This window comes from Hyla sarda, chromosome 2, assembly GCF_029499605.1.
Source record: "Hyla sarda isolate aHylSar1 chromosome 2, aHylSar1.hap1, whole genome shotgun sequence".
NCBI classification, from domain to species: domain Eukaryota; kingdom Metazoa; phylum Chordata; class Amphibia; order Anura; family Hylidae; genus Hyla; species Hyla sarda.
In genome coordinates, this window is record NC_079190.1 from 293611239 (window position 1) to 293637704 (window position 26466).

Below are 26466 nucleotides of genomic sequence, written 5' to 3' on the forward strand. Positions count from 1 at the left end.
GCCGCTAGGGACTCAAATCATGCAGTGCCAGACGTGTCCCCCTGCTTAAGCCAGTACATGTCCGGGCCCATCTGAAGTTTGCTAGAGAATATTTGGATGATCCAGAAGAGGATTGGGAGAATGTAATATGGTCAGATGAAACCAAAGTAGAACTTTTTGGTAAAAACTCAACTCGTCGTGTTTGTAGGAGAAAGAATGCCGAGTTGCAACCAAAGAACAGCATACCTACTGTAGGCATGGGGGTGGAAACATCATGCTTTGGGGCTGTTTATCTGCTAAGAGACCAGGACGACTGATCCATGTAAAGGAAAGAATTAATGGGAGACCATGTATCGTGAGATTTTGAGTGAAAACCATCCTTCCATAAGCAAGGGCGTTGAAGATGAAACGTGGCTGGGTCTTTCAGCATGACAATGATCCATAACAAACTGCCCGGGCAATGCAGGAGTGGCTTCATCAGAAGCATTTCAAGGTCCTGGAGTGGCCTAGCCAGTCTCCAGATCTTAACCCCATAGAAAACCTTCAGAGGGAGTTGAATTTCTGTGTTGCCCAGCTACAGCCCCAAAACATCACTGCTCTAAAGGAGATCTACTTGGAGGAATGGGCCAAAATACCAGCAACAGTGTGTGAAAACCTTGTGAAGACTTACAGAAAACGTTTAATCTCTGTCATTGCCAACAAAGGGTATATAACAAAGCATTGAGATGAACTTTTGTCATTGTCCAAATACTTATTTTCCACCATCATTTGCAAATAAATTCTTTAAAAATCAATGTGATTTTATGGATTTTTTTTTCTCATTATGTCTCTCATAGTTGAGGTATACCTATGATGAAAATGATAGGCCTCTCTCATCAGAGGTGGGATCTGCATCTAAAGAACATTTATAGCATATCCTGTGGATATGCCCTATTATCCAAGATGGGTATACCCCTTTAAGTGCAAGTTTAACTTCCAGTTCAACACTAAATGAATGACCACAGAGCTTGATATATTAGATGGATTTTCTGTCCATTATAAGACGAAGTAGCTCCTGCTAGCAATATCTAGTAATAATACTAAAGACAGGCTTTATTAAAAGAAGCATATTTGTCAATTTTGCAACAAACAATTACCACACACTATTTTTTTTTTTGCTAATAAGGCTTCATTGTGTGTTACTCCTACACTGTGATATCTCCTAGACCTACAAATATTTTAATGTGTAGTCTATGCTTGTGCTTTATTAGCAGTATGTACATTACACCTGTGCTGAATGTGACTATTTTACAATACATCTATGAGGATTTTCTTACTGTTGCATGTCGGGACATTACTATGCTTTGATCCTACATGGTGAATTATACCTGTAATGTAACATCAATGGGTAAAGTATTCCTTTTCTATATTCACTTGTTAGCAATGGTTAAAAATGCACAAGAACACACAGTCTGCACTCTCAAGAAACTTCATTGAGTATTTGGGATCTATAAGCAGGAATTAAACCGTATGTGCTCTATTATCAGGATATATACAGTATAGACTTTGTGGTTTATCCACTGAGGTGTAAAGAATGTTTTTATGTGGGTGTGCGTGTGCTGACACAGACCATATTTGTATGTAGACTGCACACTGAAATTTCTTTTGATAATACGTATCGGCGGTATCTAACATATCTTTCATAGTATAATCCCTTGTTACATTCACACAGGATGTATAACATTTTTAACACACTTATGGCAATGAACGACTATTAGGACATATGAGTATGCCATAGACCAGAGTGCCTGGGTTCTGCATGCCATCAGCCAAGACCCAGTTTGGCCACACAAGCATTCTGTGTGGTTCCACATAGTATTTGCTATAAAAACCATACATATACTCTCCTAGGAGAATTTGCCTATAGCAAATAACATTGTCAGCAAAGAATGGACAAGGTCAGTGTATAAGGACACTGTCCTTTGACAATGGGAATGGCAATATCCAATATAGAGAAAGACAAGTAGTCTTCAAGTTGCCTAATATTTTAGGTGATAGGATTACTTAAAGGATTTCCTCAGGGTAGGCCATCAAGCCCTGACTGGCAAAGTGACAAAACCAGGAATCCCCACCGATCAGCTGTTCAGCTCCCAGACTACAAATTGAAAGTGGCCAGAAGCAGTTGGCCTCATTTGCTGTGTAACAGAGGCACCACATAACTGCATAGACATCGATGGAGGGGGCGTGACCTCACTAGGGGGCGTGACCATCTCGGAAGCAGCGCCCGGCACAGAATGCCGGGGACTGCACAGAGATCGCGCGGATCCCCCTGAGATCATACATCTTATCCTCTATTCTTTGGATAAGGGATAAGATGTATAAACCCAGAATACCCCTTTAAGTTAGGTAGCAATGGTCTCATTTTTTGTGTAGTGCAAGTACAGCTCAGCTGATTTTGGGGGGGGGGGGGGGGGGGGGGGGGAGTTCAGGGTGTTGGAATTTTGCCGATCTGGGATTGACGGCCTATCTTCAGGCCTTAATTATATGAGCCTGTAAAAACCCTTTAAGATCACTATTGGTAAAAAGAAATTAAGAAAACAGCAATGGTGTTTACAGCAACCCTCGAACAACATTTTAACAAAGAAATACAAGGTTTCTTGATTTCTGACCAGATCATTGCAAAACTAACTTTGATTGTCTTTCTTTGTGGGTTTCCAGTCCTTCATGGTTCAGTTGTCTTAGTCTTGCCTGGACTTCTTCATCTAATAAAATGAGAATAATAGATATGTGTAAACAAACTTCTTCTCATTTTTATTTTTCCTTTAAAGGGGTACTCCGGTTTAAATCAACTGGTGTCAGAAAGTTAAACAGATTTGTAAATTACTTCTATTTAAAAATCTTAATCCTTCCAGTACTTATTAGCTGCTGTATACTACAGAAGTTCTTTTCTTGATGAATTTCTTTTCTGCTGACACGTCTGTCCATGTCAGGAACTGTCCAGAGCAAATCCCTACAGCAAACCTATCCTGCACTAATTTTTTTATGTTTGTAAGGAAAATTTGCAAAACGTTAATAAGAAATATCTGATTAAAAAAAAATTACCTTTACTGGTTAATTTAGAGATATGGTAGTCAAACACCTTTAGACTAGACTGTCATAACACAGATAAAAGCTAAATATATAACTGAAAGTGTCTCAATATATTTAACCCCTTCCCGTCCCATGACATACATGTACGTCATGACCGGGAAGGTTTCCCTGACCTATGAAGTACATATACGTCATGCAGATAAAGGCCGCTACTCGCGGCACCCCACTGCACCCGGTAAGATGGTGGCTATCACTAATAGCCAGCCATCTTGCCTCGGGACTTAGGGCAGCGTTTCGCAATGATAATCCTGAGCAGAGCGGTGTGTGTGTCCCGATCACAGTATCGGGACACACACACTGCTCTGTCCCTTACTGGTCCCGAGCTCCCGCAGCTGCGCCCTCCTGCATGCTTCACTTCTGGGTGAAGCGAGTGCAGTAATTTTTTTTTCGTTGTTGTAAAAGAGCTGTTTAGTTATACAACAGCTCCCCCTAGTGTCCTAAACCTGCTACTGCATCTTGTGCTTGGCAGGGCAGACACTAGGGGGAGCTGTTCTGCAGGAGTACAGAAATGTTATTTATATATATATATATATATATATATATATATATATATATATATATACACATACATACACAAAAATTTACCACTAATATAAAGTACAATGGGGGAGATTTATCAAAACCTGTGCAGAGGAAGAGTGGTGCAGTTGCCCATAGCAACCAATCAGATTGCTTCTTTCATTTTCCACAGGCCTCTTTAGAGGCCTGTGGAAATTGAAAGAAGCAATCTGATTGGTTGCTATGGGCAACTGCACCACTCTTCCTCTGCACAGGTTTTGATAAATCTCCCCCAATATGTCTTGAAAAAAAACTCTCTCTGCATCACTTTGCCAGGTGAAAGCAGTTAAAAGTTATTACCACTTAAAGAGACACATGTCAGATTTGAAAAAACCGACTGGGTCATAAAAGTCAAAACTAGCTGGGTCATGAAGGGGTTAAAGATGTTTGCTCGTGTAGTCATTACTAGTTTTGGCACACACGAATCCTTTGAACTCACCACATGAGTGTCCTTCAACATCATCCAAAAGGTTGGCTGTGGAGGCTGCTGTTCCAAGACTGCAGTTTAGGTTAAGGGTAAAATTAATGCAGGTTAGGGGAGTTGTTCCACATGCAGTTTAGTGAGAGCCCAAAGATCTAGCAGCAGATTCAGAAGTGTCAACAATCAGATGGTTTCCTCCTACTCTGTGCATTCTTTTTTGGAGTTCCCACCACAGGTTACCCCTCATAACTTCCTACCCAACAGTGCAATCACTGCTTCTGGGGACCAATCATGCTTTACATCCTCCATAAAATAAACACCTTCTTAGCCTTTAAAGAATGTTTTGCATTAAAAAAAGTTTTTAGAATGATAAATATAATTTACACGACTAAGTATCACTTCAATGCCTCTCAATGACATTGCGTGGCTTCAAATCAAAACGTCTGTTAATGAAAATTCATTATGGGAAAATAAAAAATATTGTATTTATTGGTGTATACCACGCACCTGCCTATAACGCGCACCCTCATTTTTCCAAGGAGCTATGGGTAAAAAAGCTTTTTTTACCCAAATATCCTTGTTAAAATGAGGTTGCGTGTATACCTCGATAAACTGTTTCTGGCCCTGCAGAAGCCGCTGCAGTTCAATGATTTAAAGCGAGCGCTTTAAATCATTGAACTGCAGAAGCTTCTGCGCTGCCCGATTCCCTCCCTGTCCCTGGCTTTATAGTTACATGTCTTGGGGACCGCGTTCCTTCAGGACGAGTGACATCACGTTGAGGCTGTGCACTGAAGAGTAACGTCACGTTGAGGACGTCACTTGGCATTGTGCATTGCACAGTGACAGCACAGGACACTGCCGGAGCATGAAGGAGCGCAGTCCCCACGACATGTAACTATAAAACCGGGAATGGGGAGGGCAGGGGACTCTGGCCCCGCAGAAGCCGCTTCAGTTCAATGATTTAAAGCACCCGCTTTAAATCATTGAACTGCAGTGGCTTCTGCGGGGCCAGAAGCAGTTTATCGGCATATAAAGATTTTAGCCTAAAAATGTGTGTTATACGTCAATAAATATGTATGCATCAATATTTGGTTCTATTTATTACGCAAAAATGTTGTGATTTCCTTTAACCTACTCTTTATATTTAATGAAATTGCAATGTAGAATGTAAAATGGAGAAATAAATAAAATGGCCCTCATTTACAATGGAAACCCAACATGTTTTGTTGGGTTGTGCGCCAAATTCTCTCACATTGCGCCAGAAATTCTGTCTGCACCAGAATTGAGAAAAACCCCACTATCCATTTTATAGAAAAAACCCGAAAAAGGGGCGTGGCTGTCTGGAAAAAGGGTATTATCACCGAAAATGGGTGCGTTCCCGACATTTTCACAAAAAAACATATTTACTAAGGTTTCCACAGAAAATGTAGTGGATTTAGCTGTGGAAAACCCGACAGATCAGAGCATGTGTAAAAAAAGAAAAACCTTAGTAAATAGAGTGGAAAATAAATTGTGGGGAATTAAAACCCACAAAAAAACCTACACTCCACTCTTAGTAAATCAGGTCCAATGTCTAGGTGTGTTCCAGGGTATCAGCCATTTCCTGCATTCCCTCCTCTCAATCCTGTATCAGTCTGTGAGACAATTGGCTGCGGCAGGAGCCTCCCCACTCTGCCCTATCTGCAGTAGGATAGAATGACTGTTGAAGATGTGGAATTTCCCAGGCGCCAACATCCTTTGGGCTGAATTTGGGGCAACTCTTTACAGTGTTTTGTATGTTTAGAAGATCCAAGGCAACGAAGACCAGTCTGTCTTGGCTTGAAATAAGCCGATCACGGCTGAAAAGTTGCCATTTGTGTTGCAAGAAAGTAACAATATAAGTTAAAAGATCTTTTAAAAAAACATAATGAGAAAGTATAAAAGCAAGTAAAGTAATCCTAAATATGTATATGTGCAAGCATATCTGAATTCTGCATGCCGGTTGAAACATCGGGTACTGTTAGTTCTGTTACATTACATTATAGGATACACTTGGTGTTTAAGTAAATGTTTTCTCCGGGATTTTCTCATCTTTGTTTTCTCTGAAAATCCTCTTGCAATCTCCAACAACTTCTTTCTGGTTGCTGAAAAAGTTCAATTAACTTATTAGCAGTTCTCTTAGGTTATAGAGGAGAGGGATTTTGTGAAGATATACAATAATATTTAGTTCCATGCCCAGTTAGAAACACCTGGCGACTAGTTGTTGCTAAAGCTAGATTCATGGCAATCATTGCATTAGGCAAGTTTTCTACACAGGTTTTTTTCTGGCGTTTTTTTGGGGGGGAAATTGCCACTGTAGTTCTTGAGCCAAAGTCAGATGTGGATCTAGAGGGAAGGAGAAGTATAGGTCTTTCTTATTCCCCATTCCTTTTGAATACACTTCTGACTTTGGCTCAAAAACTGCAGTGGCAATTAAAAAATAATAATAATAATTGTGGAAACCTAGCTTTACTGGGATGACTATTGTAAGAGGGGTGGTCACCTTTCATGAAGTTTGGTTTATAGCAATGCATAATAATCACTACCATGAGGGGCTTGTTGGTATAACATGCCTCCCAGGCAGTGACATATATATATATCACATGCTCCTCCATGGGACACCATCTTATAGATAGGAAAGCTATCAGGCAACCATCCACAGGGTTCCATTGAACACATCATATATCAGTAAGATTCTCAACTAAGTGCTTACTATGCATTTCTATAACATAGGGATTGTCTTGATAGGATTGCCATGTTTAAAGCCTGGGCAATAGCCAGCTTTAGGAGTCTTTATGTAACTGCCCTTACCATAACATTTCATAGAAAAACTACCTGGTAGTGAAATTAACTGCAAAATTAGCGGCGGTGGTGGTTGGACTCAGGAGGACCCCAGGACAGGCAGGGGGACAGAAGTGGGTGGCGGCGGCAGTCTCTTGCCCCGCAAAAGCAGCTGCAGTTCATTGATTTAAAACGCCCACTTTAAATCATCGATCTGCAGCGGCTTCTGTGGGGCCAGGGGGGGGGGAAGAGAAATAGCCGATAACTTTTATACCGATATTCCGGAACAAGTTATCGGCTATCGGCCTTAATCTCCACAGATTATTGGTATCTGCCCTAAAAAATCAATATTGGTTGAGCATGGAAGAAATGCAAAAAGAAAAAAAATATGTAAGCAGTCTTGCTAATAATTAAAATTATCTGATATCTGTAGTAAAGATCACAAAACACCTTGAACGTCAACCAGTTAACACACATAACACCCTTATGTGCACATTAAAATCTTACTTTTGGGATGAACCATCATTGTTTAAAAGTAATAGATTCAAAACATGAGGCCATTTCATAGCTAGACAGGGATAGGAATTGTTAAAATCAACATGTTTAGAGTAAAAAAGTTCCATATCATATAACCCTGTGAGTTGAAGGAAAGTTGTCCAGCGCTTGACTCTCGGAACAAATTCTTTATTTAGATGCCATGGAGAACGAACAGGTACATTAAAACATGTGACGCGTTTCGGCTCAAGTCACTAAGCCTTAGTCATACAATGAAATAGTTTCAAAGGTTGCTTTTTATGTGTGAAATCATCAGGTGGGGCACGCCCCCAGGGGCAGCGGCACCTGATCCACACCACACATAATTACAAAGGAAGTCCACAGGTGAGCATGTCGTTGATCACTATACATGCCATACAAATTAAAAGACATTCAGACAAACTCCTGCGGAAAAAAACGCAATGAATATTTCCACTGTGAAAAACTTCTCTATTGTAATAAAAAAATCACAAGATAAAATGCATAATATTCCACCGTATGCACCTCCATTAAAAATGATGGGTGCATAAAAATTATATATACCAAAATATTTATTCAAAAACAGTGGAAAATTGCAAAAACTTAAAATAAAATACAAATAGAATAAAAGAAGTAGGAGGAGGCAAAGTCAAAAAAGGGGGGCATGACCACAAAATGTGCATTACAAATTTAGCATCAAAAGGTACATCAATAAACATCAAAATCCAAAGATATAGGCAAATGCTTAGATTAATATTAGATATTTAATAATGAAGAATGGTGTCAAGTCTATTAAGACCGTGAGGAAATCTGGTATTCAATTTGAGAATCCAGAAAACCTCATGGTCTAAGATTTTCTGTTTGAGATTACCCCCTCTCGAGGACAATCTCACCCTTTCAATGCCTTGCAGCCGTAAAGAGGATGGATTCCCCCCATGGACCTCAGCGATATGCCTTGAGACCATAGACACATGCCGTGACTGAAAGTAACCTATGTCGGATAGATGTTTGCGTATCCTAACCTTTAGGGGGTTGGTCGTGCATCCGACATATTGAAGGTTACAGTCACGGCACGTGAACAGGTAGATGACTCCAGGTGTGCTGCAGTTAATATACTGTATAATGTTAAATTCTCCCTTATATTACTACATGAAGAGAAATTTTTCGAATTCTGCATATAACTGCAGCACACACACACACCTAGTGGCCCCCCACTTGTACGATCCTGTATAATTCAACCAGGTTGGTTTTCTCTCTGGACGGTCAGAAGAGAGACTAGGTGACAGCATCTAGCCCAGGGTAGGGGCCCTGCGGGAAACACCCATGTATCCCGAAGCAAGGGCTTCTCTAACTCTTGGGTCAGTATGCAAAATAGGTATATGTTTGTCAATTATCTTTTTGACCGATCTAAAAATCTGTACTGTATTGGGTAGAAAAAAGAATTTGTTTGCCCACATCACCAGTACTGGATTTGGAGTTGGTATTTTTGATTAGATCGTCCCGATTTATATCTTTGGCAATTTTAATATCTCTCGAGACAGTCCAATCAGGGTATCCACGCTGGCGTAAGCGGTTGCCCACGGTAACCGCTTCCTTAGCAAAATCAGCATCAAGGGAGCAGTTACGGCGTGCTCGGATCAGTTCCCCCACGGGTAGATTTTCAACTACATGAGGTGGCATGAAGGATAGAATCAACTGATGTTTTTTTCCTGAATGTGGTAGATATAACTTTGCCACTACCCATGTAACCCCGCAAATGCAGATCAAGAAAATCACATTATTCCCGATGGTAGCTACCCGTAAATTTGAGATTCAGGTCATTGGAGTTTAAAAACTCCATGAACCCCTGTATGGCCGCCACATCGGACCCCCAAATAAATAGGAGGTCATCGATGTAGCGGCCATACCACAGCAGGTGTTCGCTGTGGGGGTTGCAGGGGGCAAAAAGAATCTGCCTCTCCCACCAACACATGTATATGTTGGCGAGAGAGGGGGAGAATTTCGCCCCCATCGATGCTCCGGTGACCTGGAGGAAAAAGGAATTGTTAAACATTAAGAAATTGTGGCCTAGTAAATATTCCACCACTAAAATGATATATTCACATAATTCCTCAGGGTAACGGGAGTAAAGTCTCAAAAACCAAGACAGGGCAAGAAGCGCCCTGTCGTGGGGGATGACTGAATATAGGGAAGTAACATCCGCCAACACCCAGCAGTGGGACTCTCCCCAAGTGACACCCTGCATCATATCCAAAAGATGCTTGGTGTCCTTGATGTGGACTGGGATATGTGGGATCAGGGGCTGCAAAAGGGAATCCACCGAGGCACACAGCCGCTCATGGGCCTATGGGGATGGGGGAAAGACCTCCTTATGCAGGGAATGAAAAATGGGGATAATAGGACTGTCTATAACAAGATATTTTGCAAATTTCAAGTTAAATATCCCCCTCCCAAACCGAGTTGTACAATGTCATTCAACTTGGTCTTGAAGATATCTGTGGGATCCCTGGGCAGGGGTCTGTACGTGCTCCGATCGTTAAGCATCATCATGTTTAATTTACAGTACAGACCCCTGTCGAAGACAACCCCAGCCCCTCTCTTGTCGGCCTGTCGGAATATCACATTATCCATGTCATTCAACTCTTTCAATGCAATTTGCTCTTTCCTGGTCAGGTAATGATGTCTGCTATTATTCCTTGTGGAAAGCTCGTAGATGTCTCTTTCAAGTGCATCCTGAAAAAGATCAAGAGCAGTGGAGCGAGACATAACCGGGTAATATAAGGGATTGGTAGTGCCAAAGTCTGGAATATCGGCACAAACCTCTTTGTCGCATGACTCTGCTGTTGCAAACTTTGCTCTCATATAGCCCTGTGGTTACACATCTGGTATATAGGTGCCCAATACAGAGCAAAACCAATTAGTTTGCCCAGAACACTAGTGTACATTTATTAGTGAATCTCCCTTTTCTGCATGGTTTAAAGTAAGGTCAATTGTCCAAAATTATTTTGCAATGGTGAATGATGATACATTTACAACCTATTTCCTGCCAAATTCCCTTTGTCACTTTGTGTGAGCAAGAACTTATTTACCTTTTGAGCATATTTTATGCCAACATAAGAGCATCATGAATTATTTTTATTATATATGCTGTAGATTGTGGATGAAAATGAATAATAGATATTAGTTTTACTAGAATTTTAACTTTCTGTTCTTGTAATTCGCTGGCTGCTGTGCAACAACACAACATAGCGGCTTCCAGTAATCGACTGCTCAAGTCATGTGGTGTTAAGTGATATGTCCTCTTGCAGAAAAAACTGACAATTTTTTAGGGTATATTTCTATAATATTATAAGCCTATAGCAGTGTTTTCCAAACAGGTCGTCTTCAGCTTTTGCAATAATGGAGAGTATTTTCAGCTCACTTCCCTTTTGGTTTTGCCCGGATCCAAGCTTGGCCACGCTTCATGTGAATCAGTAAAGAAAATTGAAGGACAATCCAGCAATTCCATTAAAACTTGAGACTTTATTCCAAAGTGATAAAACTGGCAGAGCATGTGACACAACACTTCATCTAGTCGGCAACACACTTGGTGGTGATCAAGAACGCGCATGCACCCTGGATGCACCCTGGTTGGGAAACACTTGCCTATAGGAACCTACTTCAAATTAAAGGGGTTTGCATAAACAGGTATTCTGGGCTAGAAAGATTGGCACAGTGCGGCAAACAGGCCAACCAGCTACTTGGCACTTGTACTACAAAGTGAAAGGGACCAAAAGCAGTTGATTTTGTTCACTGTGTACTGGCCAGAGCTGGTTACTGTCACTCTGCTCTCGTTCACTTGTACGGGAGCTGACCAGTAGTTACATGGCACCACCACTGCACAGTGAACAGAGCCAACTGCTTCCATTGAGCACCCCGCCAATCACCAATACTGAGGATAGGCCAATCATTCTAGCCTGGAAAATCCCTTTAAATGGGCACGGTCAGATATAATAACTTTTTATATGCTGTACATCTTGGCAAAACATTAGTTTTTAATATACTTCTTTAAAAAAATGTTCACATTTTATTATAGAAAACTGCCTTTGAAAATCCCACCACCAGGCGTCCTCATACCTCCTGGGACACACAGCAGCATCAGCTTGTACAAGGGTCACAGACAAGAAATGGCTGATCGACAAGGCTGCAGGAGGAGCACAACTTGCAGAAACACTGCTGAAATACAGAGTTTTACCAATCATGTGCCTTCAGCTGTTGCAAAACTACAAGCATGCCTGGGCAGCCAAAGGATGTCTGGGCATGCTGGGAGTTGTAGGTTTTCAAAAGCTGTAGGCACACAGCTGAAGGCTGCAAAAAAGTTATCCAAACTCTGTACCTTTAACTATTCCAAAACTACACTTCAAAGCATTACAGGACTGCCAAAGGATGACACACATAAATGACATAGGAACATATAGAACTACTGTACTTATAACACAAAAACTTTGCACTAATTTAGAAAGATGTAAGTTATACACTCACCATATTGTCATTGGTGGTAGAGTACAGGCAATCTCCAATAATCATTCCGTGTGTGTGTGTGTGTGTGTGTGTGTGTGTGTGTGGCATAAAACAAGAGATGAAAGGGTTATAGAGCAGGGCTGCCAGACTCACTCCAGAGAGCAGTGAGTCAGCAGAGTTAGGGAGGGGGAGGAGTCATGCACAATGAAGGCAAGAGAAGAACACGCCCCCTCCCTCTGAGATGATTGAAAAGGCAGTGAGCAGTGTTAATATGCTATTTTTTAGTGAAACATGGGTTAAAAAGACATAAAAATGTACATGATCCAGATTAGGTACTGAGTAACAACAGTTTTTTTTTTTTTTTTTGTGGGATCTGACAGGTATGCCTTAAATAATCTACAAAAACGTTTTGCTTCTTTCATTGTAATTAAAGAAATGTTTTTTTTTCCCCCTTTCTCCCACTAAGAGTAAACCTTCCTCTCAACATCCAGGATAAATGTATGTCCCGATGTGCTAGCAAATCAAGATTGTTTCTGAAAAATATTGAATTTGGGCCAAGCACTGCATTTATGTTGCCCTGTGACACATTTTCAGTGTGCAGCTGTGTATATAGTGAGCAGGGCTGCAGGGTAGCAAAAGATTGATGACAATAACAAAAAGGCATTTAAGTAGAATCAGTCTTTAACCTGACAGCAAACTTTTTCTTTGTAAGCTCTTAAATTTGAGTTTTTTATGTAACCTCCCAGATGTGCATACTATTAGCTTCAGTAACTGTGTTTACTAGGTGCCTTTGTCAAAACAAACCCAGCACTGGTATTGTCAGAATTGTTGCATATACCAGTTTTTAATAAATGATGGTAGTAAGAACGGCCCCCTTGAGTGTAGGTAGGATGCTAAATAATAGTAAATGCTTTTCCATAACATTTTAATTAGTGGTCACAATTATTTCCCATACATGAAATACCTTCTTCATCCTCCTTTCTATATTTAAATATGTTCAGATTTATTATTCAAGGGAAAACGCAAGAGATGACACACATACAATCTGCTGAGTATTTGCCAATCTTCTTTCCTTTGCACTTTCAAGTGACTTCCCACTACAGTGTATCATTTGCCTGTCAGTGATAAAATGTTGTTCATATGGAGACAATTCTTTGAAAGGCCTATAGTAAATAAAGCAGAATGGGAATAGTTTTTTTGTGACACAATGTTATAAGTTTTCTACTGTTTTCAGACAAAAGGGCTAGAACCATAATGAAAAATAGAAGCATATGCCATGTAAGGAACATGGTAGGCATATAAAAGAAATCCCTGTGAATTGTGCAATATTACTTTCCATAAAATTGTTCTTTCTTTGTTCTAGTCAAATTCTTTCATGCCTAAGAATATCTGTCAAATAACTATTTGATGATCAATCAAATTAAATTATTTTATTATCATATTAAGAAACGGTGGGCTTTAAGAAAGTATGACCTGTCATGTAATCTGGCACAAAGATTAATAGTGAAAGTCATGCGAGAGCTGCTCTCTATTACTTACATTTTACATGTATGGCCAATGGGGTCAAAGTGCCAATGGGGGCAAAGGTTGTGTCCCAGGGTACAGTGCAGTTTCCAATGCTTTCTCTCACAGATCAAGGCAGGAGTGGTAGTCTAAATGCAAAACGTGCCTGTTCAGTACCCACTTGATACAAAAGAGGACTTGTGGCCTCCCCAACCATTATGACTGTTTAATACCCCCTGAAAGCTTGGCGTGCCCCAAGTCTAGAGGTGTTCTTATTTTCTGCATTCCCTCCCCCCCCCCTTTCCCAATTTCAGATATGAGGGGTCTTGTACCCCATCTACACTTTAACTGAAAATTTATGTACTTGTCCACCGGCTAGATCAAATATACTATCACTGAAAAAAAAAAAAAAAATAGCTAAAATAACCTTTCATCCCTAAATCCCTTAGAAATCCAAATGCCAAAGATAGTTGATATGCACAGACTATTAATATACTAGTTAGTAGATAAACTTTCAAATGACTGTTCTCCAATATTTCAGATCAAAATCCTCTGTCTCGGCTTGTCGTTCCCAATCATATGACTCAAATGGCTATGATGTGTATATCTCTGTATTGACCAGAGTTTATAAGTTTTTACACAGTATGTACAACTGACTCTAGTCTTAAGGGTGCCTTTCTTTAATAACCCTCTAATCATTAATGAGATATTAACAAAAAAGTGGTCGTTTTACAGCAACCATCAATTGTGTACTGTCCTGAAGGGTTTCCCCGTACAGCGAGTATGGTTCATCAGGGGACTTTGTAAGTGGTATGGTGGAGTGATATTTGGTGGCAAAAGATCAATATATAACTAGCCCCAAACAGATCAGGGTAATCAAGAAGCAAGATTACACCAGTCACCTTATATTCCTCCAACTCCAATTGTGGACCTTGTACGTCAATTCTTTCCCAGTCCTAACGGCTATTCTGTCATATCAGCATGTACACTATATGAGGTACACACCGACAGGACCTTTAAGACTACAAATCATTCTCAGGTCCTCCATTCTGACAGGACCTACAAACCTTTTTAGCACAGGACTGTGAGCTAGGATATAGTGCTGAACTCAACATGAGGGAAATGGATAGTGCAGATATCACTACCCCCATCATCCCCTACACTTGCAGGATGGTATGAGATCACATAAATCTCATACCATGTATGACTGGTAAAAAAACAAGATTAAGGAGTCACCAAACCAATGGTATCTGTCAAATGGCTGCATCTGTAACACAATGCATTGAACTTAAGAGTATGAGATGGTGCTGATTGGCATTTGGCCAAGAGGAAAAGTCCTTTCATATAAATATTTTCATATAAATAAACCTGACCATAAATTTGGAAAAAACTATTTTGATGCCGTTAGGACCAGGGATACATCTGGGCAACTCTGCAATAAAAACCTTAAAGGAGAATGAAAAATTTAAGTATTTGGGGATTCAGATATCGAGAAGTGTACTGGAGTTAAACGTATTAAATACCGTATATACTCGAGTATAAGCCGACCCGAATATAAGCCGAGGCCCCTAATTTCATCCCAAAAACCCAGGAAACGTTATTGACTCGACTATAAGCCTAGGGTAGGAAATACATCAGTCCCCTTGTCATCATCCAGACCCCCATCATTAACACTCCTGTCATCATCACCCCCTTCATCATCACCCCGTCCTCATCCCCCCCATCATCATCACCCCGTCCTCATCCCCCCCATCATCATCACCCCCTTCATCATCACCCCGTCATCATTCCCCCTTTATCATCGCTGCCTGTCAATCCCTCAGTGGTCTTCAACCTGCCGATCTCCAGATGTTGCAAAACTACAACTCCCAGCATGCCCGGACATGCTGGGAGTAGTAGTTTTGAAACATCTGGCGGTCCGCAGGTTGAAGACCACTGCGGCCTTCGTCATCATCCAGACCCCCCCCCCCTTTAGTTTTCTACTCACCTCCCTTCGGTGGGAAGGCAGGGCGAGCTGGTCTGGGCCATCTATGCTACGGGGACCATCCGGTGGGGAGGGTTAGTCGTTCCGGGCAGTCCATTTTCACCGGGAGGCCCTCTTCTCCGCTCCGGGCATGGACTAGTGACGTTACCTTGACAACGATGCACAGGAACGTCATGCTGCTGCGCACGGACATCCCTGTGCGTCGTCGTCAAAGCAATGTCACTAGTCCGGGACCGGGCCCGGAGCAGAGAAGAGGGCCTCCCGGTGAAAATGGACAGCCCGGAATGACCAACCCTCCCCACCGGACGGTCCCTGCAGCATAGATGGCCCGGACCAGCTCACCCTGCCTTCCCACCGAGGGGAGGTGAGTAGAAAACTAAAGAGGGGGGTCTTGATGATGACGAAGGCTACAGTGGTCTTCAACCTGCGGACCTCGTGATGTTTCAAAACTACTACTCCCAGCTTGCTGGAAGTTGTAGTTTTGCAACATCTGGAGGTCCGCAGGTTGAAGACTACTGAGAAGGGATTGACAGGCGGAGAGTTCACTTGAGTATAAGCCGAGGGGGGCATTTTCAGCACGAAAAATTGTGCTGAAAAACTCAGCTTAAAACTCGAGTATATACGGTACCTTCCTTTCGATAAGAGAACTGGAAAGGAAGGCTAATACCTGGAATAAGTTACCAATCTCCAAATCAGATAAAATAGTGCTTATAAAAGCTATAATAATAGTTTTTGCCTGCGGTCGGGAAACCGCATACGGCCGAAAACGAAGCCGACCGGAGGCTGCGGTTCACTCCGGTCGGCTCATAGAGTTTCATTAAATACGGTTCCCAAATATGGCTGAGTGCGGGCGCCGCGATTAAGCCCCGCCCCCCTCCTCCAAACCGTATACGGGAACCGTATTTACGAAAACGTGGTGTGAACCCAGCCTTAGGTATACATGCTGTGAAAAGAGGCATAACCCCTGAAATAGAGCATTTGTCATTTTCAGCACACGAAAACCAATCTCTCCACCTATTCTACTCATTAGAATGACGACACAAGCAATAATGAAAAGACAAACTAAAACATTTAAACTACATCAATAATGGTTTACAAACCTATGAATTCAATCAGGCTGAGGATGAAATGTGCCGGCTGCATCTATTCAATTAAATTTAGGGGAAGTAATTTGCAACAAAAGAAAGTGAAACATTACTGCCATCTGCTGGTTCATCTATAGATATATTGCTTATACCTGAAAACATCAAAAACTGTAATTATAGTTTGGTAATGTAATGGCTACTCTGAAAATTGTGACAGCTAGATGACAGAGCATCTTAAAGAAAAATGGTCTTTTGTGGTGTTCCTGGTATGTAGTGGTTAGTGCCTACCAAAAATGGTCAAAGGAAGGACAACGAGAAAACATGTAAGAGTTATGGGTGTTAATGGCTCGGGCAGCATAAAAAAATAAAAATTAAATAATAAAAAAAATATGAATATTCCCCCCTTCCTACACCTCCACAGCTTCCAGTGCAACATCATTTGTGACTGAGGACAGACAACTGCAATCAGTGACTGGCTGAACGGGCCAACACTGTTAAGACAAGTACAGCTCGGAAGAAGAAAGTAGTGGAACCAGTGGGGGAGCAGATTAGTTTAATTATTGGGCATTCTACGTGACCTTTTCAGAGGTCACTCTACAGGGAGGGGGATGCTGATCTCTGAGCAACAGTTATTGTGTGTACCTCTTATCTATATACTGGTGCACCTTTCACTGTACTCCTGTCTGTGATAAGAAGAAGGGCACTGCTGGAAAAGGATTTGTACAGAACAGGAAGTCTCTGCTTAGTATTAGGCCTAGTGGACAGAAAGAAAACTGCAAGATTTTAGGATTATTTTAAAATATAGACAGTAAAAGTTAAAAATAAGAAAAACACCAACAAAAATTCTTTAAAAATATGGTTAACATAAAAAATAAAAAAAATAATGGGGATAGGGGAAAGGGGAAGTTTAAATCTCCAGACTACCCCTTTAACTGCTTAAACTCTGGATTACTAATAGCTACCTCACTACCATTACACATCTTCTCTCTTTTTCAACAAAACTACCACTAATAGAAATAAATACATTAAGTGTTATTGAGGCATTTTATTACCCTCTCTGCCATTTCTACAAACATGGTTAATAACAGCAATACTTATTGGTCTGCCATACCACTATGGCACAGATCTGTGGCACCAGAATACACCTCTTTACATATACACACTGCATTATATGTGCATGTTTAGTCACGGTGACTTCTTACTTCACTTGGTCTATTCACTTTATTTATGCCAGACCGAGGAATATTTTTTTCTAGTCAATATGGACAGCTCCACAATAGTATTAATAACTCAGAAACATTTATTTAGATTAAAGGGGTTAGTCAGGATTGAAAAAACATAGTTGCTTTGATCAAAAACAGCACCATACCTGTCCTCTGGTCGCATGTTGAATTACAATACTGCTACATTTACTTCAAATAAACTGTGTGCACAATACCACACACAACCTGAGGACAGGTACAGTGGGGCAAAAAAGTATTTAGTCAGCCACCAATTGTGCAAGTTCTCCCACTTAAAAAGATGAGAGGCCTGTAATTTTCATCATAGGTATACCTCAACTATGAGGTCTATGAGATCTTTAACCTCTTAAGGACGCAGGGCGTATGGATACACCCTGCATTCAGAGTCCTTAAGGACACAGGGCGTATCCATACGCCCGTGGGAATTCCGGTCCCCACCGCTAGCCGGTTGGGGACCGGAGCCGGATGCCTGCTGAAATCGTTCAGCAGGCATCCCGGCATATCGCCCAGGGGGGTCATTATGCCCCCCCCATGTTGGCGATCGCCGCAGATCGCTGGACAATTCAGTCCAGCGATCTGCGTCGATTCCGGGTCAATCGGGTCTCCAGTGACCCGGAATTACTGGCTGTTCGGGGCCGTCTCTGACGGCCCCGAACAGCCAGAGCCTGCAGGGGTGAGGTGGCACTGGTGCCACCTCACGATCGCCCTGATTCGTAATCCGGCCGACCAATCAGGGCGCCTGCTGCGGGTGTCACTCCCGCACCCGCTCCGCCCCTCTTCCGGAGGACGTGAGCGGGTGCGGGAAGACGACCCCCGGTGCTGGGGACCCCGATCCCCGGCGCCACTGTTGGGATCGGGGCCCCAGGAGCAGCTGCGGCGGCGGGACTGACCTGCAGCGTCTGGATCGTTGGAGGTGAGTGACAGCCTCCTGCTGTTGCTTAGCAACAGCTCCCAGCATGCAAAAAGGGCATGCTGGGAGCTGTAGTTATGCAACAGCAGGAGGCAGACCACCACAACTCCCAGCATTCCCTTATGGGCATGCTGGGACTTATGGTTTTGCAACAGCTGGAGGCACATTCTTTCTATGGAAAAGTGTACCTTCAGCTGTTGTATAACTACAACTCCCAGCTTGCACAAACAGCTAAAGTGCATGCTGGGAGTTGTAGTGGTGCATCTGCTGGTTGCATAACTACAACTCCCAGCATGCCCGTTGGCTGTCGGTGACTGCTGAGAGTTGTAGTTTTGCAACAGCTGAAGGCACACTGGTTGTGAAACTCAGAGTTTTTTTTTACCTAACTCAGTGTTTCACGACCGGTGTGCCTCCAGCTGTTGCAAACTACAACTCCCAGCAGTCACCTTACACCATGCACCGTACATGCTGGGAGTTGTAGTTTTGCAACAGCTGGAGGCACACTGGTTTTGAAACACTGAGTAAGGTCACAAACTCAGTAATACATAACCAGTGTGCCTACAGCTGTTGCAAAACTAAAACTCTCAGCATGTACAGTCTGTCAGCGCATGCTGGGAGTTGTAGTTTTGCAACAGCTGGATGTCCCCCCCAATGTGAATGTACAGGGTACACTCACATGGGCGGAGGCTTACAGTAAGTATCTGGCTGCAAGTTTGAGCTGCAGCAAATTTTCTGCAACAGCTCAAACTGCCAGCGAGAAACTACTGTGAACCCCCGCCCGTGCGACTGTACCCTAAAAACACTACACTACCACAAAATAAAATAAAAAGTAAAAAAACACTACATATACACATACCCCTATACAGCCCCCCTCCCCTCCCCAATAAAAATGAAAAACGTCTGGTACGCCACGGTTTCCAAAACGGAGCCTCCAGTTGTTGCAAAACAACAACTCCCAGTATTGTCGGACAGCCGTTGACTGTCCAGGCATGCTGGGAGTTTTACAACAGCTGGAGGCACCCTGTTTGGGAATCACTGGCGTAGAATTCCCCTATGTCCACCCCTATGCAATCCCTAATTTAGGCCTCAAATGCGCATGGTGCACTCACTTTGGAGCCCTGTTGTATTTCAAGGCAACAGTTAAGGGTCACATATGGGGTATCGCCGTACTCGGGAGAAATTGTGTTACAAATTTTGGGGGGTATTTTCTGCTTTTACCCTTTTTAAAAATGTAAAATTTTTGTGAAAAGAAGCATTTTAGGTAAAAATTATTATTTTTTTTACATATGCAATAGTCGTGAAACGCCTGTGGGGTATTAAGGTTCACTTTACCCCTTGTTACATTCCCCGAGGGCTCTAGTTTCCAAAATGGTATGCCATGTGTTTTTTTTTTTTTTTTGCTGTCCTGGCACCATAGGGGCTTCCTAAATGAGGCATGCCCCCAGAGCAAAATTTGCTTTTAAAAAGCCATATGTGACTCCTTCTCTTCTGAGACCTGTAGTGCGCCAAGAGAGCACTTTTCACCCCCATATGGGGTGTTTTCTGAATTGGGAGAAATTGGGCTTCAAATTTTGGGGGGTATTTTCTGCTTTAACCCTTTGTATAATTGTAAATTTTTTGGGATACCAAGCATTTTAGGTAAATTTTTTTATTTTTTTTTACATATGCAAAAGTCGTGAAACACCTGTAGGGTATTAAGGTTCACTTTACCCCTTGTTACGTTCCCTGAGGGGTCTAGTTTCCAAAATGGTATGCCATGTGTTTTTTTTTTGCTGTCCTGGCACCATAGGGGCTTCCTAAATGCGGCATGCCCCCAGAGCAAAATTTGCTTCAAAAAAGCCAAATGTGACTCCTTCTCTTCTGAGACCTGTAGTGCGCCAGCAGAGCACTTTTCACCCCCATATGGGGTGTTTTCTGAATCGGGAGAAATTGGGCTTAAAATTTTGGGGGGTATTTTCTGCTATTACCCTTTTTAAAAATGTAAAACTTTAGGGAAACCAAGCATTTTAGGTAAAATTTTTTTTTTTTTTTTACATATGCAAAAGTCGTGAATCACCTGTAGGGTATTAAGGTTCACATTACCCCTTGTTACGTTCCCCGAGGGGTCTAGTTTCCAAAATGGTATGCCATGTGGTTTTTTTTGCTGTTCTGGCACCATAGGGGCTTCCTAAAGGTGACATGCCCCCCAAAAACCATTTGACGCTCCTTCCCTTCTGAGCCCTCTACTGCGCCCGCCGAACAATTAACATAGACATATGAGGTATGTGCTTACTCGAGAGAAATTAGGTTTCAAAGACAAGTAAAAATTTTCTCCTTTTTACCCCTTGCAAAAATTAAAAAATTGGGTCTACAAGAACATGCGAGTGTAAAAGGGTTAAAACGCTTACTGAATGTCATTTTGAATACTTTGGGGGGTGCAGTTTTTATAATGGGGTCATTTATGGGGTATTTCTAATATGAAGACCCTTCAAATCCACTTCAAACCTGAACTGGTCCCTGAAAAAAGCGAGTTTCAAAATTTTGTGAAAAATTGGAAAATTGCTGCTGAACTTTGAAGCCCTCTGGTGTCTTCCAAAAGTAAAAACTCATCAATTTTATGATGCAAACATAAAGTAGATATATTGTATATGTGAATAAAAAAAAAATATTTGGAATATCCATTTTCCTTACAAGCAGAGAGCTTCAAAGTTAGAAAAATGCAAAATTTTCTAATTTTTCATAAAATTTTGGGATTTTTCACCAAGAAAGGATGCAAGTTACCAAAAATTTTACCACTAAGTTAAAGTAGAATATGTCACGAAAAAACAATCTCGGAATCAGAATGATAACTAAAAGCATTCCAGAGTTATTAATGTTTAAAGTGACAGTGGTCAGATTTGCAAAAAATTTCCGAGTCCTTAAGGTGAAAAAGGGCTCAGTCCTTAAGGGGTTAAAGAATTTATTTGCAAATTATGGTGGAAAATAAGTATTTGGTCACCTATAAACATGCAAGATTTCTGGCTCACAGACCTGCAACTTCTTCTTTAACCCCTTAAGGACTCAGTGTTTTTACATTTTCATTTTTTCTTCATCACCTTCTAAAAATCATAACTCTTTCAATTTTGCACCACCAAATCTACTTTACAGTGACAGTCATTTTACCAAAAAATCCACGGCGAAACGGAAAAAAAATTCATTGTGCAACAAAATTGAAGAAAAAATTAAATTTTTTAACTTTTGGGGGCTTCCGTTTCTACGCAGTGCATTTTTTGGGGAAAAAGACACCTGATCTTTATTCTGTAGGTCCATACAATTAAAATGATACCCTACTTATATAGGTTTGATTTTGTCGTACTTCTAAAAAAAATCATAACTACATGCAGGAAAATGTATACATTTAAAATTGTCATCTTCTGACCCCTATAACTTTTTTATTTTTCCGGATAGGGGCCGGTATGAGGGCTCATTTTTTGCGCCGTGTTCTGAAGTTTTTATCGGTAGAATTTTTGCATTGATCAGACTTTTTGATCACTTTTTATAAAATTTTTTATGATATAAAAAGTTAAAAAAATACGCTATTTTGGACTTTGGATTTTTTTTTTGCGCGTACGCCATTGACCGAGCGGTTTGATTAACGATATATTTTTATAGTTTGAACATTTACGCATGCGGCGATACCACATATGTTTATTTTTATTTACAAAGTTTTTTTTATGGGTAAAGAGGGGTGATTCAAACTTTTATTAGGGAAGGGGGTTAAATGGCCTTTATTAACTTTTTTTTTGCAGCGTTATAGCTCCCATAGGGGGCTATAACACTGCACACACTGATCTTTTACCCTGATCCCTGCAAAGCCATAGCTTTGCATGGATCAGCGTAATAAGGTTGATTGTTCAAGCCTGTAGCTCAGGCTTGGAGCAATCAAACGCCGATAGGACGCGACGGAGCAAGGTAAGGGAGCCTCCGCTTGCGACTATCAATAGCAGCCAGGACCGACCCGGTGTGATGCGGGGTCACAGAGTGACCACATTTTAAACACCGGGACCGGGATACAGGGCATACAGGTAAGCCCTGCGTACTTAAGAGGTTAAGAGTCTCCTCTGTCCTCCACTCGTTACCTGTATTAATGGCACCTGTTTGAACTTATCAGTATAATAGACACCTGTCCACAACCTCAAACAGTCACACTCCAAACTCCACTATGGCCAAGACCAAAGAGCTGTCGAAGGACACCAGAAACAAAATTGTAGACATGCACCAGGTTGGGAAGACTGAATATGCAATAGGCAAGCAGCTTGGTGTGAAGAAATCAAGTGAGAGAAATTATTAGAAAATGGAAGACATACAAGACCACTGAATCTCCCTCGATCTGGGACTCCACACAAGATCTCTCCCAGTGGTGTTAAAAAGATCACAAGAACGATGAGCAAACCTCCCAGAACCACACGGGGGTACCTAATGAGTGACCTGTAGAGAGCTGGGACCAAAGTAACAAAGGCTACCATCAGTTACACACTATGCCACCAGGGACTCAAATCCTGGAGTGCCAGACGTGTCCCCCTGCTTAAGCCAGTACATGTCAGGGCCTGTCTTAAGTTTGCTAGAGAGCATTTGGATGATCTCGAAGAGGATTGGGAGAATGTCATATGGTCAGATGAAACCAAAGTTAAACTTTTTGGTAAAAACTCAACTTGTCGTGATTGGAGGAGAAAGAATGCTGAGTTGCATCCAAAGATCACTATACCTACTGTGAAGCATGGGGGTGGAAACATCATGTTTTGGGGCTGTTTTTCTGCAAAGGGAACAGGATGAATGATCCGTGTAAAGGAAAGAATGAATGGGGCCATATTTCGGGAGATTTTGAGTGAAAACCTCCTTCCATCAGCAAGGGCATTGAAGATGAAATGTGCCTGGGTCTTTCAGCATGACAATGATGCCAAACACACCGTTCGGGCAACGAAGGAGTGGCTTCGTAAAAAGCATTTGAAGGTCCTGCAGTGGCCTAGCCAGTCTCCAGATCTCTACCCCATAGAAAACCTTTGGAAGGAGTTGAAAGTCCGTGTTGCCCAATGACAGCCCCAAAATATCACTGCTCTAGGGGAGATCTGCATGGAGGCATGGGCCAAAATACCAGCAACAGTGTGTGAAAATCTTGTGAAGACTTACAGAAAACGTCTGTCATTGCCAACAAAGGGTATATAACAAAAAATATTGAGATGAACTTTTGTTTTGACCAAATACTTATTTTCCACCATAATTAGCAAATAAATTCTTTAAAAATCAGACAATGTGATTTTATAGATTTTTTTTCTCATTCTGTCCTCATTATGCCTTTCTATTTCCATTTTTTTTCTCATTCTGTCTCATTATGCCTTTCTATACCTATGATGAAAATTACAGGCCTCTCTCATCTTTTTAAGTGGGAGAACTTGCACAATTGGTGGCAAACGCAATACTTTTTTGCCCCACTGTATAGTGCTGTTTGAGGATGAAAGCAGCTCTAGTTTCTTATCCTGGATAATCCCATTACCATGTGATATCACTACATTGCTAGTGCTGCTTTTCAAGCTTGCATACTAAATAAAAATTAGTATGTGGTCTTATGTTCACTCTCAAGTAGTATTTATGGTCATGTTAACACCATTTGGCAAGCACTATGCCTTTCTTTAAGACTAAAAACATAACTACATCCTTCCCTATACACGTCGAGTGCAGCTAACAACATTAGCAATTTATTTTTTATTTTAGTGGCACTTTACTTCCAGTCCACTGGAAGTGTCTGTAAGATATAACCTAAATGGGCTTTAAAGAAAAACTAATGCAGGGCCGGCCCAAGACATTGTGCTGCCTGGGTCCAAGAGAGAAATGCTGCCCCCTCCCCCCCCCCCCCCCCCCCCCCCCCCCCACACACACACACACACACTATTTTTATATAACTTTATTGAAATGGCACAGAGGGATCAGAGGGGCCTGTGCCATTTCATTGTCACCCCCCCCCCCTGTGCCATTTTAGTTACAGATGTTCCCCCACATTAGTAAGGCAGATGTTCCCCCACATTAGTAAGGCAGATGTTCCCCCATATTAGTAAACCAGATATTCCCCACATTATGTAAGCAGATGCTCCCCCCACATTAGTTAGGCACCCCTACAGCCCCCCCCCCCCCCCCCCAGCCTGCCCCATATACTTACCTCCTGCGGATCTTTCTTCTTCTTTCCCAGCGGCTCCCCCAGGCAACTTCTGTCCTCTTCCTCTGTACTCTGGCGTCTGATGACTTCACACGTGCGCCGGAGTGCAGAGGAAGCTCCGGCTTCTTGTGAGTTATCAATCACTCACCGGAGGTATGCAGAAGCAGGAGACCGCTGTTTACACAGTGTTCTTCTGCTTCAGTGCTCCGGCTGCTGCAGGAGGGTACTTGCTGTACTCCCCTGACGGCAGCTGTGGGATGGGGGGGCTGGTGGCAGTGCAGTGGCACGAGAGTCCTGCCCGGGACCATGGCCCCACCGGGACCCATGGTAGGGCCAGCCCTGCACTAAAGGGACCCTCAGCAATATGCAGAACGAAACAGTCACTGCATTAGCTAAAGTGTTGCAGTGCTTTAGTCTTGTACGTCCATACATGTTGATGAGCATGTGCCAGGTACTGCAGGTTAAACTCATTCAAGTGTGAGAGAATGATGAACTGCAGTACCAGTCATTGCCACTTGCACTGAAGTGTCAATGTTTGTAGTACAACATGCGTGACACTTCTTTCCCCCGCTTTCTGCTTTTCAATGTCCAGGAAAAACAAAGCAAAAAGTGCTCAGGAAGTGCCTAAAACATACCTTTTAGTAATCGCATTAAAAACTGGGGGGAAAAAACGTGCCAACAGTGTAATTACTTGCAATAATTCTGTAATTACTCTGTAAATATTCTATTGGTCCAGTTGTTGCTTATAATTTATCCCCTTCAGGACGGAGCCCATTTTGGCCTTAAGGACCGGAGCGTTTTTTGCACATCTGACCACTGTCACTTTAAACATTAATAACTCTGGAATGCTTTTAGTTATCATTCTGATTCCGAGATAGTTTTTTCGTGACATATTCTACTTTAACATAGTGGTAAATTTTTGTCGATACTTGCATCCTTTTTTGGTGAAAAATCCGTAAATTTGATGAAAAATGTGAAAATTTAGCATTTTTCTAACTTTGAAGCTTTCTGCTTGTAAGGAAAATGGATATTACGAATACATTTTTTTTTGGTTCACATATACAATATGTCTACTTTATATTTGCATCATAAAATTGATGAGTTTTTACTTTTGGAAGACACCAGAGGGCTTCAAAGTTCAGCAGCAATTTTCCGATTTTTCACAAAATTTTCAAACTCAGTATTTTTCAGGGACCAGTTCAGGTTTGAAGTGGATTTGAAGGGTCTTCATCTTAGAAATACCCCATAAATGACCCCATTATAAAAACTACACCCCCCAAAGTATTCAAAATGACATTCAGTCAGCGTTTTAACCCTTTAGGTGTTTCACACGAATAGCAGCAAAGTGAAGGAGAAAATTCACAATCTTCATTTTTTACACTCACATGTTCTTGTAGACCCAATTTTTGAATTTTTACAAGGGGTAAAAGGACAACATTTTTACTTGTATTTGTAGCCCAATTTCTCTCGAGTAAGGACATACCTCATATGTCTATGTAAAGTGTTCGGCGGGCGCAGTAGAGGGCTCAGAAGGGAAGGAGCGACAAGGGGATTTTGGAGAGTACGTTTTTCTGAAATGGTTTTTGGGGGGCATGTTACCTTTAGGAAGCCCTTATGGTGCCAGAACAGCAAAAAAAAAAAAACACATGACATACCATTTTGGAAACTAGACCCCTCG

At 41.8% G+C, this 26466-nt stretch overlaps 1 protein-coding gene across 4 annotated transcripts in view; it reads right to left on the bottom strand.

Annotated features, from left to right (window-relative positions):
* Window positions 1–26466, bottom strand: part of CUEDC1 (CUE domain containing 1) — a 177545-nt gene that overhangs the window by 5704 nt on the left and 145375 nt on the right. For all 4 annotated transcript variants that reach the window (XM_056557501.1, XM_056557502.1, XM_056557504.1 and 1 more), the window contains 3 exons: window positions 6117–6210; window positions 4106–4164; window positions 2648–2720 (listed from right to left, as the gene is read on the bottom strand). In XM_056557501.1, coding sequence (XP_056413476.1) covers window positions 2648–2720; window positions 4106–4164; window positions 6117–6210 — 226 coding nt within the window. The remainder of the gene's footprint in view (window positions 1–2647; window positions 2721–4105; window positions 4165–6116; window positions 6211–26466) is intronic.